The following is a 17499-nucleotide window of genomic DNA, read 5'->3' on the forward strand; positions in this document are numbered from 1 at the left end:
TTTTTTTAATGTAAATGTAACTTTATTTAATGTTTATCAATATTCTACAATATTGTGAAACACAAGTCAAACACAAAAGACAAAGAACATTAAAGAACACTTAAGACTAGAATAAAATGGGATATAAGACTTACCTACCTATTTAAGGTAAAGGTCTATTTTTATAAACTCTCTCTTTTAAAAAGCAGAAGTAGCTTCGATCTGTTACCTTTTTTTCAAGAGGTTGAATCACTGTGCAATGTGGGAGGAAGCACTGTGCAATGTACCTTCCTCTTTTAAAGATTTTCCTATGTTGCATCTTTGAGATGTTTGGCAACGTAGGCTACTTTCTTGGTGACTCATTGCTCTCATATCCATCTGGATTGACTATAGTAATTTAATTAGTATTACCTTTTTTTAAGCCATTATTTTTAAATCTTCCAAAACTTGCTCTCTATAGATCGTAATAGAAGTTTTTCCCAATCCTCGATACACGACAGAGACACTTTTGATCTACACTCTAAAAAGGACTTCTCTACAAAATGATTATTTTTTCCTTTCAGTTTTATAAATCAATCAATCAAATCTCATATTCTTTGTTGTAAAGCAGAGCTTTTTCACAACTTTAGTGGATATCACAACATTACTAAGTGCCTCCTTTGCAATCAATTTCCATATTTCAATAATCTGGTACCTACTTTTATTACTGATAGGTTTGATAGAGGGAACTGTAACAACGGAGGTCTTATCGTCCCGAAACCGATGAGAGGAGGTCAGTATAGGAGAAAGCCAGCCGTTCCGGGAATGAACCTAATCTGTTTAGGATAAAATCTATGGGGTACATTTAGAATAGGATACCTTGGGTGTCCCAGGGACTGTCCACAATTGGGACACTTTATCCCACTTTAACAAACACTTCTCTCTTATTTATTTTTGAATTTAAGCAAGGTTTTTATTATAAAATTGTTCTTATATTTACAATTTTACACCTATTCTGTACCAAATACATAAAACCTTTTTAAGACTGCGGGAGTAAAGGGACTAGTCTCATTCCAACAGGATAAACAAGGTATATTCCCTTCTATTCTTGACCTTGTTTAGATCGCTGGGGAATAGGGAACTACTTAGTCTCATTCGAGCAGAACAAGGTACCTATATTTTTTTTATAATAGGATTGTTATTAGGGAAGATAGTGTGTGATAGTGTATTAGGGAAGATAGTGTGTGTGTTGAAATAGACATAACGGTAGTGCTCTGCCCCACCAAGTCTAGAAAGTTTGACTGCGCTACTAGAGATAAGTGCTAGGTTACAGGTTTGATCCCCACCTACCTGGGGAGCAAACTTGATCCTAAATATATAAGATTTTGTTCTCAGCTGCCTTTCTCCAATATTGTTACGAGTATGGCCACATAGTTCCCTCTATCAAATCAACAAAAAATAGACAGGATATTTTATTAAGAAAGTAAAAAAAAAGGATTTTTTTTTACATAAAATGTCTAAAATCCATTCCCCCCCCACCTAGGTTGCCACTGAAGTTTAACAAAGTTGTTTAACAATCATAACGTTGTTTAACAGCCACTGAAGTTTAACAAAGTTGTTTAACAATCATAACGTTGTTTAACAGCCATTGTAGTTTAGCAATCACAACGTTGCCACATAAGTTTATCAATGTTGTGCATGGTTAGTTCGTTAGTATCCGAACGGGTAACCATCAGTCTGGGAAATCACCTGCTGCTGATTTTCCCGGGCACACAGGTTTTTTTCTGTTTCTTTTCTTTTTTATTTCCCTGGGACCGGAAAAAAGTACCTTTCTTTGTAACTGTCATTATGTTCTGTCTTATTGAAAAATAAAGTTAATTATTATTTATTAAAAAAAAAATCTCCAGGGGTTTTTTTTTCCTCAGTTGATTGTAAAACAAATTCCTTCTACTTCAGGTACATGGACAGTAGGAAAGACGAGCAGGAGCGAGGTATCACTATGAAGTCCTCATCAATCTCGCTGTACTACAAGGATAACAAAGACACGCCGGAAGAATATCTGATCAATCTAATTGACTCACCGGGGCATGTCGACTTCAGTTCGGAAGTGTCCACAGCAGTCCGACTGTGTGATGGGACAATCATTGTGGTAGATTGTGTCGAGGGGATATGTGCACAGACTCAGGTAATTGTGAGAGAGAATAGATTTTTTTACCCTGTTTATCCTGCCTAAATAGGACTGAAAAATCCTTTTATCCCAGCAGTCTTAACAAGCAAAACAAACAACCAACCAAACCACCTTTTTTTATGTCACTTGTGGGACTCAAAACCCAGTCCCCTTAAATTAGGACCTTTGACTAGATTTTTTTTTCATGATGTGTTAAAAGTTAAAATATGTTGTTCGCACCATACAAATTTTGGGCGGTAAATTTTATTGATTTTTTTTTCTATCAGGTGGCCCTCAAGCAAGCATGGCTGGAGAAGATTCAGCCTATTTTAGTGCTCAACAAAATTGACCGTCTTATTCTCGAAATGAAACTCTCACCCCTGGACATCTATGTTCATCTATCCCAGCTACTGGAACAAGTGAACGCTGTCATGGGAGAACTATTTGCCTCACAAGTCATGGACGAGACGGCTGTCAAAACGACGGCACAAGACAACGAGACAAAACAGACTTCTAGTAAGTGCTTTTTTTCCATCAATAACTAATTTTATCCTTCTCATTGTAAATTTAATAATAATATAATTTTAAAAAAGTTTCACAAAGAGAACTGTAACAACAGAGGACTTGGGTATCAACCCTATACCGAAGAGAACGAACCTAATATTTTTCAGGTAAAGTACGGGTTACTTTCTGGTGTTCCCGTGTTGACCCAGCACCTAAATGGGAAGTATTGTGTCTCTTCTCGCCCATCTGATGAGAGGCATACGTCCACACACAGTCAGTCGACTCCGTCGATCGATGTCGACTGAAACCGTACACTGCCTCGACAACATAGATTCACCTCGTCGATCGAAGGCGTCTATTATAAGGGAACACAGTCCCGAAAAAGTTCGCCCCGGGCGGAAATCGAAACCGTGACCTTTTTGTATCTGGGCACTACTTTCGCATTACTTTAAGGCCAGCTATTCACTATCAGGTAGACCTGACAGGTATACCTGATCAGGTGATGACACCTGATGAGCACACACACTACCTCAGTCGAATTGTGCCCGGGAAATTAAAAAAAAAATCAAGTGACGATGTTTTTTGTTTATTTTTCTTCTTTTTTTTTTAAATTTACCCACCCTGGGGGTGGATAAATACCCGGGTAAATACCCAATTTTTATTTACCCACCCAGTGGGTATTTACCCACGACCCATCACTAGGTATACCTGATCAGGTGATGACACCTGATGAGCACACACACTATCAGGTAGACCTGACAGGTACGGATGAAAAAGTCGGAATGTCAGATAACTGATGAGCACAAACACCATCAAGTATACCTGACACCTGATCAGGTCTACCTGATAGTGAGGCTTATTGGCTGTATTGTATTTGCAGGTGGCGCGGGAAGCCTGGGAGAACCACATCATCTACAAATTAGCGAAATATTCCGGGGGGATTTTATAGTTTTTTTGTACTATAAATTTATTGGGAAAAGATGGCGAGGGATCTTTTGGTGGATTTCATTTTCTCACGGGAATAAATCACTTATAAAAGTACATATTTCATTATTATTTTAGTAGCGAGTTATTATGTTTATTGTATTTTAATATTATTATATTTACTTTTTTGTTACCATTTGGTTTAAACTTGTTTTTGAAGTCTATTTTTAATTTTAAAGTTTTATTTTGTACGGTTCGTTTGAATCAAACTTGAGCGGATAGAAAAAAATGAAGTGAAGTGTTAAGCCTTTCCCCCTTTAAAAAAAAATCCGACTATCACGTTTTTAATTCCAAGCCCCTTTGGGCAATTGATTTAAAGGCCATTGCTATCTGTGTCGATTTGGGTCGAAATTCGGACAAAATGCTTTGTTTGTTATTAATAAAATGGAATAAAGACAAGGCGGTGACTAGAAGAACTGAAAGTTCCATTCCACTACTTGTTTTCTTTATTAATAATAACTGAAGCATTGTACATTTTAACCTCCGGATGTACGACCTCACATTAATGTGTTTGTTAACCTCTTATGAGATTTTAATCTTGGGAAAAGAGAACATCTTTTTACCCCCCGAGGCCACAAACTGAGTTTAAACTCCATTTAAGTTTTTTTTTTTTTTTTTTTTTTTTTTTTTTTTTTTTTTAGGGTTTTGAAAGGGGGAACTTGAACTTTTAGGGTCATTTCAGATCCGAAATGTGCCCGCGGATGAAGATAAAATCCGGACGGGGGCCTCGGGAGCGAACGTATATAGTAGTAATAGTGTGAGCGGGTCTCTTGTGTATAACAGTACGCTGTATGCGTACGAGTTGCCCGGGTATGGAGGTCCGGGCTCCGTGTGTGGGGATGAAGAGAGGTCCTCACTAGGGAGTTTCAAATCAACCGTGCAGCGAGATGCGCATAGCTTCAGCGCCATACAACGTACGGTCAAACCTAACGGAGCCCTCGGCGCTACACTGTGTAAAGGAACCACCCCGGGGGTACTGAATGGGAACGGGAGTGTCCCGTGTAAAGGTTCCGTCACCAACGGGGCCAAACCAAACGGTGTTAGTCATTGTAGGAAAAATAGTCAGAGTAGCAACAGTAGTGAGAAGTCCAATAGTCAGTCCGTGTGTGGGGAAGAGAAACATAGTCATAATGGAGAGAGATTTACGTGTACTGGTGATAGTCAATGTCAAAGCAGTCCTAATGCTACGAGTCATAGCACTTGCCATGGAGAGAAAGTTCCGTGTAATGGAGAGAAGCCGAGTTGTAACTGTATAGAAGAAGAGTCGGATGACAACTGTGATAGTGGGAACTGCAGTGCTAGTAGTAGTTCCCTCGCCGAGAGTACCGCGTCTGTCCCCTCCCCTCCGCCTAACCCTCCCCTCATCGCGTACCATAGGAAGATGCTCCGCCAAACAGCATACTTCCTGAGCGCTCACAAGTACCGCCCTATTCTATTCGGCATACCGGTGATTGTCCCGTGCTCTGACACTACAACACAGCAGGACCTCTACCAGGCGGTGTGGCTACAGGTCGCCCGCCTGGTAACGCCTCTCCCGCCCCTAGAGACAAGCCCCCCGAACCACGCCATGGACTGCGATGACAGCCTGGGCTATGAGTATCCGTTTGTACTGAAGGCGATCACACCGGACGGCATGCAATGTTCCCTCTGTTCCTGGACCAAGTTCTGTCTCGGGTGTAAACTAGCATGTGATGATACCGAGTTCAACTATAGCAGCACCACACATCTTGCTATTGACTGGGACCCGACGGCGTTGCATCTCAGATACCAATCCTCCCTGGAGAAGGTATTTGAAGAGCATGAGACGTGCATCGCCAGCAAGCGAGAGCAGACGGAACCGATCAACCTGGCCTACTGTCTGGAGTCCTTCACCAAGGAGGAACATCTGGGTGAGAACGAGAAATACTACTGTCCAAAGTGTAAAACCCATCAGCTAGCCAGTAAGAAGCTGGAGATCTATCGTCTCCCCCCTGTCCTTATCGTTCTGAGAAATACTACTGTCCAAAGTGTAAAACCCATCAGCTAGCCAGTAAGAAGCTGGAGATCTATCGGCTCCCCCCTGTCCTTATCGTTCATTTGAAACGGTTCCAGTTTATACAAAACAAGTGGATGAAGTGTCAGAAGGTCGTCAACTTCCCGCATGAAGATTTTGATCCGACCAGCTACCTGGCGTCTGTCCCCAAGACGAATATCTTGCGACACAGACGATTGAGTGAGCGCTGTGAGGATACTAGAGGAAGCACCTATGATGTGAACGCCAACGAGCGGGCACCGGTGAAGCGAAACATGTCACCGGACACAACCTTTTCTAACGTTTCCAACAGGAGATACGCTGAGTCCGCGCAACGGGAAGTTGACACATTCCATACAGTCCTATCCAACAGCAAACATAGTTCAAACGCCTTGCCAAGTTCAAAGAGCAATACAAGTATAGGAGGGTCTCATAGTCACATTAATAGCACGGGAGTATCTCAAGGTCAGATCAATAGCACGGGAGTGTCTCAAGGTCACAGCACGGGCGTATCTCAAGGTCACAATACAGGAGTATCTCAAGGTCACCTCAACAGGACGGCAGGGCCTCAAGGTCACGCTAGCGCGGGCGAGTTTCCCGGTCCCGCGGACTCAGATCCGCTCCCGCAGGATCTCCATCAGCACCGGTTGACGCGCGGCCACGACCCGTTCGATCTCAAATACTCCCTGTACGCGATCGTGTGCCACTCGGGCATCCTCGGGGGCGGCCACTACGTTTCGTACGCCCTGAACCCAAACGGGAAATGGTACGCGTACAACGACTCCTCCTGTCGCCAAGTTTCCTCCGGGGAGATGGACACTTCGTGTGCGTATATGTTGTTCTATGAGCGGAAGGATTTGGACCTGGGCGCGTATCTGCCGGATGTGAGCGAGCGGGAAATGACGGACACGAAGGAGATTGATGAGGACTACGATGAGAATGAGATGAAGAAGGTGTGCGCTGTCATGTGATAAAGCAACGCCATCCCCAAACGATAGACCAGGGGACGGGTGACTGACCTTTGAGCAATCTGTACCCTATATCACCAAAGCATGGGAATGGGTACTTGTTCAGAAGTCACTTCAATGGAAAACTGCTACAATCCCAAAAACGAGCTTTCTTTTTCATTGTCATGGCTTCTGAATAATTACCGTTGAATTGTACAGAATAGCTGTTATCCCGTGAACGTTTAAGAGCAAATGAATTTTCGGAGCGGATTTCCATTTTTGCTTGAGTCATAGCCGGGACCGCAATCTGACGCTATCTGAATTTAAGCTTGGTTTAATTTTAACTCTCGAATCAAGCAATCTGACTGGCCTAACAATTTGAAATCGACCAATCAGATTGCTTTCAATCCAATAGTTAAATAACCAAGATTAACGGATTTCCATTTTTGCTCGAGTCATAGCCGGGACCGCAATCTGACGCTATCTGAATTTAAGCTTGGTTTAATTTTACCTCTCGAATCAAGCAATCTGACTGGCCTAACAATTTGAAATCGACCAATCAGATTGCTTTCAATCCAATAGTTAAATAACCAAGATTAAACTAATTGTAGGCCCGGGCATGACAAAAACATTTCTTCAGGGGTTTTGTTGTTGAGTCCGGTCTTTCTTTTTTGTTGCAAAATTTGTTGACAATTTCACAAGTTATTAATTTTATTCATATATTTAGTACGCTTTGTTTTTTAGTTCGTGTAAGTAGCTAACGGGAAAGATCATTTTGAAAGGGAAACGAGATAACGAGATCATTTTGAAAGGGAAAGACTCGCTATAAAAGCTAATTTGTGTCATAAATTTTATTGTAAATGTAAATGCAGTTTCTTTGTGTTATTATGTCACAACTTTGGTGCTCACTGCAGCATTGTAGGATTTTTCCACCGAGATCTCCACCCTTTCCCTACACGACGCTCTTCGGCCAGTCAAGGAATCGATCATTTGCATGATACAAATTTCTTGACCCGGCCGGGAATCGAACCCGGGTCTCCCGCGTGCAAGGCGAGCGCAGTGACCAATGTATGTAGTACCTACCATGCTGGCACCGGTCGCTATGTGCATTTATATGTCATAGCTACTCATTTTCCTCACGAGGCTGAGTGGGCCAGAAGTCACGTCAATGGAAAACTGCTGCAATCACAAAAACGAGCTTTCTTTTTCATTGTCATGGCTTCTGAATAATTACCGTTGAATTGTACAGAATAGCTGTTATCCCGTGAACGTTTAATTAATTTGTGTCATAAATTCATATTATTCTAGATTGGTATTTTTGGCGTTCACAGAACACCTGCTTGAATTGTTTTGCATAAATATTGGTAAATCGAAAGCATTCCTATATTTTGTTGACGCTTTTTTTTTTCGGTTGTTGAAGTTTTTAGGTTTTTTTTTATGTTGGGGAAATTAATTTATTTTGTTTATTTATTTAAGTGTTTTATTTGTCCATTTAAGTTTGACCCTCGGATTAAGCAATCTGATTGACTGATTTCAAACAGGGCCCGTCCCTCCGGGAATTTTTTAGCCCGTAGTTTATTCGATCGTGGTTAAAAAAAATCAGTACCTATGTACCTACCTAATTTGTTTAATATTCAGTTTATTATTATTATTGATTTAATTTCATGTAATGATTTAAAATCAAGATTAGAGCACGTTCTCCCTTTATTCCTTTTAATGTTTTCTAATAACTACCAATATAATGTTTATGTCACCCATACATTTATTCGCCTTGCTCGGCGTAGTTTAACATAGGTGACGCTAAAACCGGTCTTAAATTATCGGCTGAAGTGTTATCTAAAACTTTCTCGCTTTGAGTTCATAGGTCGTCGCGACAAATTTCAAGATCAGAGCTCATTTGTGGAAATGTGAAAAATCCCCCAAAAACCAGTTTTTTTTTTTTGTTTTTTTGTTTTATTGTTTTCTGGACAAAATTTGCATCACCACTTTCGTGTTCCTTCTATGGGGTCAGACAGACAGACGGACGACACCGAAGCGAATACAATAGCCCGTCCCTTATACCTTTTTTTATTACTATCGTAATAATAAAGGAAGGACGGGCTAGAAATTAGCCAATCAGATTGCTTGTTATACTTAAACGGAGTTTAAACGCACTTTGTGGCCCTGGACATAAGAGATTGTAATCTTAGGGGGCAACCTTTTCTAACGTTTCCAACAGGAGATACGCTGAGTCCGCGCAACGGGAAGTCGACACATTCCATACAGTCCTATCCAACAGCAAACATAGTTCAAACGCCTTGCCAAGTTCAAAGAGCAATACAAGTATAGAAGGGTCTCATAGTCACATCAATAGCACGGGAGTGTCTCAAGGTCACAGCACGGGCGTATCTCAAGGTCACAATACGGGAGTATCTCAAGGTCACAGTACGGTAGTATCTCAAGGTCACCTCAACAGGACGGCAGGGCCTCAAGGTCACGCTAGCGCGGGCGAGTTTCCCGGTCCCGCGGACTCAGATCCGATCTTAGGGGGTTTTATTTTTCGCTCACATGGCTGGGGCCACAGAGTTTAATTAAACTCGAACTACTGGATGAAGCAATCTGATTGGGTAATTAGTTCAAAGCCAACCAATCGGATTGCTTAATCCAAGTGTTCAAAGTAAACCAATCAGATAGCTTAATTTGGTTCCGGCCTTTAGTTTGCTTCTTACGAGCTCACCGTTATTTTCAATATCCTATCCCTGTGTATTTGCTTCATCCAAGTGTTCAAAGTCAACCAGTCAGATTGCTTAATCCAAGTGTTCAAAGTCAACCAATCAGATTGCTTAATCCAAGTGTTCAAAGTCAACCAATCAGATTGCTTAATCCAAGTGTTCAAAGTCAACCAATCAGATTGCTTAATCCAAGTGTTCAAAGTCAACCAATCAGATTGCTTAATCCAAGTGTTCAAAGTCAACCAATCAGATTGCTTAATCCAAGTGTTCAAAGTCAACCAATCAGATTGCTTAATCCAAGTGTTCAAAGTCAACCAATCAGATTGCTTAATCCAAGTGTTCAAAGTCAACCAATCAGATTGCTTAATCCAAGTGTTCAAAGTCAACCAATCAGATTGCTTAATCCAAGTGTTCAAAGTCAACCAATCAGATTGCTTAATCCAAGTGTTCAAAGTCAACCAATCAGATTGCTTAATCCAAGTGTTCAAAGTCAACCAATCAGATTGCTTAATCCAAGTGTTCAAAGTCAACCAATCAGATTGCTTAATCCAAGTGTTCAAAGTCAACCAATCAGATTGCTTAATCCAAGTGTTCAAAGTCAACCAATCAGATTGCTTAATCCAAGTGTTCAAAGTCAACCAATCAGATTGCTTAATCCAAGTGTTCAAAGTCAACCAATCAGATTGCTTAATCCAAGTGTTCAAAGTCAACCAATCAGATTGCTTAATCCAAGTGTTCAAAGTCAACCAATCAGATTGCTTAATCCAAGTGTTCAAAGTCAACCAATCAGATTGCTTAATCCAAGTGTTCAAAGTCAACCAATCAGATTGCTTAATCCAAGTGTTCAAAGTCAACCAATCAGATTGCTTAATCCAAGTGTTCAAAGTCAACCAATCAGATTGCTTAATCCAAGTCGGAATAATCAATGTGATTGGTTGATTTTATCAAGCTTGGCGAAAATGCTCAACAAATAAAGGAAATGTTCTCATTGAATTTGGGCCCGGGAATTGATCTGAACGTCTTATTTTTTTTCATGGTTGGTTACGTCCCACGCATTGTTGCCAAGCGTAGCGCGCATTTCTAAATTTGAATCTCATTATTTTTCCCGCGCATACTTTGGGGACGAATTTCTTAGAGAAGAAATACTTTTTTTAAAAAAAAATTCTTTTTGGATTATTTATTATTTTTGACGATCTTTACGAAAAAAAAAAAAAATACATTTGGACAGTTATATTTTTCATGAGAATCACCAATTGTCCTACATCAAACTTAACTAAATTGTTGGTTTTCTACACGTTTTGTTGAAGTTCTCTTTTCATGCTACCTGACCTTACTACCCCAGAAAGTTGTTCATTTAGGTATGCTACCTAACCGTATTATTCCCTTCTTGTTGTTGCTCACATCATGTTTTGTGAAAGTTTTTTTTTTTACCTATGCTACCTAGGTAAATTTGTAAAAAAAAACGCTATTCTCAGAAAGTTGCTCATTTGTGAATATGTTCTCTTTGCATACTGAGGATGAAGATACCTATGTACATATCGTTATTTTCCTAAGTTCCTATCTCAGAGACAGGGAACATAGAGTGTGTTTTAATCGTAGAATTTCTGAGCCATACTATCCTACATCTGAAAAATACCGCGGGTAATACTTGTAAATCCCGCAAAATCCCACGCGGAATTGGTCACATCCCGCGTGAGATCCCGCGGGATTCAAAAAATACCATAATAACATCATTGGGTAAGTTTTGGTAAGTTCCGATCATTTCCGAGTGAAAAATTAAATAATAACATCATTGGGTAAGTGTAGGTAAGTTCTGATCTTTTCCGAGTGAAATACATCAATTTTAAAACTATCACCTTATCAAAATCGTTTTTCATATTTTTATTTATTATTATTATTATTTTTATTTTTTCAACTATAGAATTATGAAAAAAGTAACTATGGCTAAATAGCAGAGTAATCTATTGCAAGTTTGCACGTAGGAGATGTGGGTTCGATTCTCGGCGTCGAAAAAAATAATCTCGGTTGGTGGGTGCGGAATTAATTCGTGGAACAGGCCCCTCCTAAAAAATCGGCGCGACGGCAACAAAACATGAATGTTGTAAACGGATCTTACGCGACCTTGAATTTACAATGGCGCGATAAGCGTGGCAAATTTGAATTTGATAACTCGTGATAAACAAAAAGGAAACATTAAGAATTAATTCTCATATTACAAACCATTGAGTTTGCGTGCTTATATTACCAGTAAAATAACAGCACGAAAAGCTGACATCATCATCATCATCAGACAGCACAGACTGCAAGGAAATAGGAAAAGGAAATGAAAAAGTTCAAGTGATTTTTTTTTATTAAAAATCTCTAGATTTAATTAAGACAGCACAGACTGCAAGGAAATAGGAAAAGGAAATGAAAAAGTTCAAGTGATTTTTTTTTATTAAAAATCTCTAGATTTAATTAAATTGCACTAATTTTCCTTTAGAAAAATAACTCCCTTGTTCTTGATCTTGAGAACTGTATACTCTGTCTGTGAGACAGACAAGACAGACAGTTCTTGAGTGAGACAATCTTGCTATCTGTTGAACCCTCATTCCAACATCTTCAGCTAATAGGTAGCTATTGTAACTTGTACAGTAAGTAACTATAAGTATAAGTAGTTACCTATAGATTGACTTTTAATCACACTGGTAATTATGCAGAAGTCACGTCCATGGAAAAGAAAAGTTCCTTTTTGTATTTAACCTAACCCTTTAATAACACTAATCACTTTAATAACACTAATGTACCTTGTTTATTCTACCAGCATAGGACCAAAAAGTCCCTTTATTCTTACAGTCTTAACAAGGTCTTTTTTAAATCTAAACAGGTCTTGTTCTTTTTAAAAATATTATTTGTGATCTATTACCAATCAAGGTTTGTTCTCCAAACAGCTGGCTTCATCCTATCCTGTCTAGGCTGTCTTCCTTCTTTTTTTGATTTTGGGATGATAAGACCTTAGCAGTTCTCTCTATCAAACATAAAAAAACACCTCAATATAAGTTATTATTTTCCAGAAATTGATTCTATTCAAAATTCTACTACAAATTAATCATGTCAATGAAACATGTCAGTATTGATCAGCTGAAGGCTCTACAGTACAACACAAACAATATTCGAAACATATGTATTCTAGCACATGTGGATCATGGGAAAACAACTCTTGCCGATTGTCTGATTGCAAGTAATGGGATTATTTCATCGAAAATGGCTGGTAAACTAAGGTAAGCCTAGTAAGCTTAGTTGGTAATGTGTCTGCCTTGTAAGTGCTAGGCCACGGGTTTGATTCCCACCTGGGGTGGATTTTACGTTCTCGTTCTTGGAATGGCTGGCTTTCTCCTATCCTGTCTTCCTTATCTCTTCGATTTTGGGACAATAAGACCTTAGCAATTATAGTTTCCTCTGTCAAACCTCTTAAAAAAAAAAAAAAAAAAAAAAAAAAAAAAAAAAAAAAAATATTTTTTTTATAATAGGATACCATGGGTGTCCCATTAAAATGGGGCAATTGGGACTCTCAGTCCCATTTTAATAAACACTTTTCTCCTAGGTTACCATATATCGGGAGCCTATACGTATACCCCGTATCTTGATTTATTTGTGGCGAAACCTTCACAATTTTTGTGGATATCACAATTCACTCTGGTAATAATGGTGGCATTACCAGCACCCCGTATTCCAAGCCCCGAGCCGAAAAAAACTTCGACTCTGCTGGGAATCGAACCCGGGATCTGCAAGCCTAGTGTGATACCCACTAAGACAAAGTACAATAAACTTCTAGCTCAATCTTCCTCGTGTTTTTTTTTTTTTTTCGAAATGGGCAAAGTTTGTGTCGACTGAGGATTACATTTAGCTCAGGTCCATGATACTATTTTATTATTATTTATTCATTGTATTTTCTCAGTTGATACAAACTTACTCTCTTTTCTTTTCGCTCAAGTCTCACATTATTTCAAGCTTTTTTTTTTCTTCAAAATACTCATATGGTCTGTGTCGTAGCATGTCCATCATGTATGTCTATACCTCCATTCTATCTCACAGGCATAGGAGGTCTGGAAGATCACGTGCTCAAGAGTGCAACGTTGTCAAGTGTCCTGGTGTGTCCCTCGTTCTCGGAACTGCACCTGATGGCAACACCGATATTACGCGTAGCGTTAGAACCGGTTCATCCGGGTGATTTGGCAACACTGGTGCGAGGACTGCGGTTACTGAATCAGGCTGATGCTTGTGTGGAGGTCATACTACAGGTGGGTACCGGGTTCGATTCCCGTGAGTATATCGATATTGATTGATTGATATACCTTGTTTAATTAAGTTACAAACAAAATCATATCAATAAAGAGGTGCTCTATTAAACTGTTGGTATAATAAAACAACTTCTAAGCTGGCAGCACTACTTATACTTATATATTGATATTGATTGATTGATATACCTTGTTTATACTGCCAGAATGACACTGAAAAGTCCCTTTACTCCCGCAGTCTAACCAAGGTCTCATATATTTTGACATAATTTTATGGGGAACACATATTACAAATAGAGTAAATGAACCCTGATTAATTACAAAATAGGGAAAATAATAATGATTATAAAAGTACTGAAAAGAGAAAGAAATAATAATAGTGATCATACAAAAAGGGAATAGAACCAAAATAACAGTAAAAGTAGAAGGTATTGCCCAAAACAACTTTTCTTTTTTAAATAAATACCCTTGCTTGAAGTTATGTATTGTATTGTTGATTATTCGCAGGAGAGCGGAGAGCATGTTTTGGTGACAGCTGGAGAGGTACATTTACAGCGATGTCTTGACGACTTACGTGAGAGGTAAGTCGATAAATCGCCCCGGGCGGAAATCGAACCCACATTTCCAAGGCAGGCGAGCTACCCTCCAAGCTACTAGGCTGGCGTCGAACACCTTCAGAGACGAACAAAAAGCAGAATTCAAACGTGCTACACATTAGTACATTCCAAGCTAGTATGCCTTCATGTCATGTCATTTTTTTTGTCCTTCATGTCATGTCATTTTTTTTTTTTTTTAAGTTTGATAGAGGAAACTGTAACTGGTAAGATCTTATCGTCCCGAAGTAGGACAGGATAGGAGAAAGTCAGCCGTTCCAAGAACGAACCTCATCTGATTAGTTTAAAGTTCTCCCCGGGCGGGAATCGAACCCGCGGCCTAGCGCTTCTAAGGCAGGCGAGCTACAAACTAACTAAAGGCCCGTTCCCACTTGTGAGTTTCAACCGATTTTTTCCGAATGTTCTGTAGGCAATGAAATAAAAATGAAAGTGTTCCCACTACACACGACACGATTTTTCCCCCCCGAACGACACAAAATGTTCTTGTAGGCAATGTAATTTAAATGAGAGTGTTCCCACTACACACGACACAATTTTTCCCCCCGAACGACACAAAATGTTCTTGTAGGCAATGTAATTTAAATGAGAGTGTTCCCACTTACGCACGACACGATTTTTTTTCCAAACGACAAGTGGGAACAGGCCTTAAGCTGGCTTCTTAAAGTTTTCCGGGTGTTGTTTTCAGGTACGCCAAAGTAGAAATCTCGGTGTCGGAGCCAATTGTACCATTCCGGGAAACTGTGATACCTCCGCCACTGGTGGATATGACCAATGAATCCATAGTTCCTACACAGAATGAGAAAAAGGTAAGTGTTTTATTATTATTTTCTGGCTGGAGGACTCTAAGCAGGCAGTATACCAGCCTGAATTTCCGTTGCTAAAGAATTAGCACAGGTCGAGTGCGAAGGGCATCCAAGTTTAAAAATTTTGCAGCCAAAACCAAATGTCAGCCCTGAGCAGTCACCTTAGCTAGGGCTGATTGAGAGGCTGACGAAAAACACCAACCCCACCTGTACACGGGAATAGACGACGAAGAAGAAATCGAAGAAAGAAGAAGTTAAATTCCATACTTTGGCAGTCAGCATTATAAATTCCTTTTATTTCGCAGGATGACAACTCTTCGGAAAGTCAACAATGGGTGATCGTACACACACAAGACCACAGTTATCAGTTCAAAATACAAGCCATACCTCTGCCCGATAAGATAACCCAAGTGTTGGACAACAATCTAGCCGTGTTCAAAGCTTTCCATAGAGACACTAGGACAAGGAAAATTACAGGTAAAACCACCCACTGCTGTGGCCGAGTGGAAAACAGCACTGACTCTCAACCAAGAGATATTGGGTTCGAATCCTGGCCGAGGTACATTTTTACTTTTTTTCTCTCTATCTCAAGCACCTACATTTTAGTGATTCATTGAACTACGTAGGAATGGAAAATTCGTTTTCCATAGAAGAAAGATTAAAAATTATTATGACGAACGAACTGTTATAAATGTAAATTTTGAAATTTTCTTTCAGATCTAGAGAGCTCCGTCAAAAATCTCTCGTTAGCAAACGACTCGAATAAGTCCAGTGATCACTCTAGCAATAACCTTCAAGACTCTAGTACTGCCAATCCTTCTAGTGACAAAGCTCAAGATTCCACTAAACTCGAAGATCATATAAACAATGCCAATAATATCAGAGACAGTATACAAGACTCCACAAACAAAGATAATATACAAAGTTCCACTAAAATCAAAGATAATATACAAGGTTCCACTGCAAACAAAGATCATTTACAAGATTCCACTGAAAGCGAAGATCATATAAACGACTCCAGCAACAAAGACAATACACACGATGCCAGTTTAATCAAAGATATGCTTAGGATACGAAATGAACTCAGGCTCATACTGAGGGAAAATCCAGCAGAGAGTTTAAATGAAGAGGACTTGGATCGCATTGTTAGTTTTGGACCGAGATATTGCGGCCCCAACGTACTTATCAACTGTATACCTGGTAAGTTATTTGCTGTGTAAATTGAAACGTAACTTGGAAAAAAAAAAAAAAAACTAACCAAAACGAAATGTCATCTCAAAGCAATCACCCTAGAGACACGGGAAAATGCAAAGAAAAAGGAGAAAATCTAACCAAAACGAAATGTCATCTCAAAGCAATCACCCTAGAGACACGGGAAAATGCAAAGAAAAAGGAGAAAATTATTAGAAATAATTTCGGTAGCTAATCGGAAAAAGGCGAGGAAGAAGAAGAAGACGACTCCTTGTAAACAAGGAGCACAAGGAGCTCTCTCCTTGGATTCAGTTTTAAGACAAATTGTTTAGACTGCGGGAGTAAAGGGACTTTCCAGTCTCATTCTGGCAGGATAAACAAGGGTGTCCCATTGTCTCAATAAGAACGCAAGATTTGAAAGGGTCATAACTTTGTTATGCGTCGTTTTATCATTTGTCTGATTATTGTTCCATACATAATTTCAGAATGTTTACTTCTCAAATCATCTAAGAAGTCTATTTTTTTTTCCATGGAGAACCATGCTTTATTAAACAATCAAATCTTGCGTTCTTATTGGGACACCCTTTATATTCTGTTCTTAAATAACTCAACCAACTCATCCCTATCCCTTTAAATGTAAATGCAGTTTCTTTGTGTTATTATGTCACAACTTTGGTGCTCACTGCAGCATTGTAGGATTTTTCCAATATCTCAATAATCCTAAAATCCAGTGTTTACCTACCATGCTGGCACCGGTCGCTATGCGCATTATATTACATAGCTACTCATTTTCCTCACGAGGCTGAGTGGGCCCCGCAACAGCCAGTCACGGTATCAATCATTTGCATGATACAAATTTCTTGACCCCGCCGGGAATCGAACCCGGGTCTCCCGCGTGCAAGGCGAGCGCAGTGACCACTACGCCATGGGAGCTGACGTAAGTAGAATTAGCGGTCGCTGCATTTAGGGTTAGACCACCTTGAAATTTATTTCTTTCATACAGTCCGGCGTAGCGAACGGTTGTATTACGAGTAGTTTCGACGATTTATTTTTATGATCTGAAATCTGACTTTCGCATTTTTTGTGTGTTTTCCACTTTCAGTATAGTAAAAATTCCCTATCTGAACAGGAGAAGCGAGAACGAAGAACCATGGAGCGGAAACTGTCCGAGATGGAGGTAGAACTCAAGGTAAAATACTGATATGATCCCACGGGATTAAATACAAAGATACGCCATGATCCCACAGAAATAAAATCGAGAGGAGATAGGCCATAAACCCCTGGGATTAAATACATTGTAGATATACCAAGCAAGAACGAGGGAATTTAGAG

The 17499-nt window shown here is 39.6% G+C and overlaps 2 protein-coding genes and 1 long non-coding RNA gene across 3 annotated transcripts in view; all 3 read left to right on the forward strand.

The window, feature by feature from the left end:
• The window catches only part of LOC103516638 (ubiquitin carboxyl-terminal hydrolase 32), a 30223-nt gene extending 23338 nt beyond the window's left edge, over positions 1-6885 (forward strand). The window contains exons 22-26 of the mRNA XM_026828974.1: positions 1915-2143; positions 2413-2641; positions 3510-3577; positions 4296-5515; positions 5605-6885. Coding sequence (XP_026684775.1) covers positions 1915-2143; positions 2413-2641; positions 3510-3577; positions 4296-5515; positions 5605-6595 — 2737 coding nt within the window. The 3' untranslated portion in view covers positions 6596-6885. The remainder of the gene's footprint in view (positions 1-1914; positions 2144-2412; positions 2642-3509; positions 3578-4295; positions 5516-5604) is intronic.
• Positions 6886-11669: 4784 nt separating this feature from the next.
• On the forward strand, positions 11670-12534 carry LOC113470485. The gene is made up of 2 exons (XR_003393524.1): positions 11670-11894; positions 12336-12534. It is a non-coding gene; the product is annotated as an uncharacterized LOC113470485 (long non-coding RNA).
• A 794-nt stretch (positions 12535-13328) lies between these two features.
• On the forward strand, positions 13329-16196 carry LOC103516639 (elongation factor-like GTPase 1). The gene is made up of 5 exons (XM_008481618.1): positions 13329-13562; positions 14067-14140; positions 14859-14979; positions 15282-15453; positions 15694-16196. The coding sequence occupies exons 1-5, from the start codon at positions 13329-13331 to the stop codon at positions 16194-16196; spliced, it is 1104 nt and encodes a 367-aa protein (XP_008479840.1).
• The last annotated feature ends 1303 nt before the right edge of the window (positions 16197-17499 follow it).

This window comes from Diaphorina citri, unplaced genomic scaffold (genome assembly GCF_000475195.1).
Source record: "Diaphorina citri unplaced genomic scaffold, Diaci psyllid genome assembly version 1.1 scaffold1623, whole genome shotgun sequence".
In the NCBI taxonomy this organism is placed as follows: Eukaryota; Metazoa; Arthropoda; class Insecta; order Hemiptera; family Psyllidae; genus Diaphorina; species Diaphorina citri.

Coding starts and splice junctions, on each gene's coding strand:
- LOC103516639 (XM_008481618.1), top strand. CDS start 13,329: ATGTCTATACCTCCATTCTATCTCACAGGCATAGGAGGTCTGGAAGAT. Junction 13,563..14,066: donor GTGTGGAGGTCATACTACAG/GTGGGTACCGGG, acceptor GATTATTCGCAG/GAGAGCGGAGAGCATGTTTT. Junction 14,141..14,858: donor CTTGACGACTTACGTGAGAG/GTAAGTCGATAA, acceptor TGTTGTTTTCAG/GTACGCCAAAGTAGAAATCT.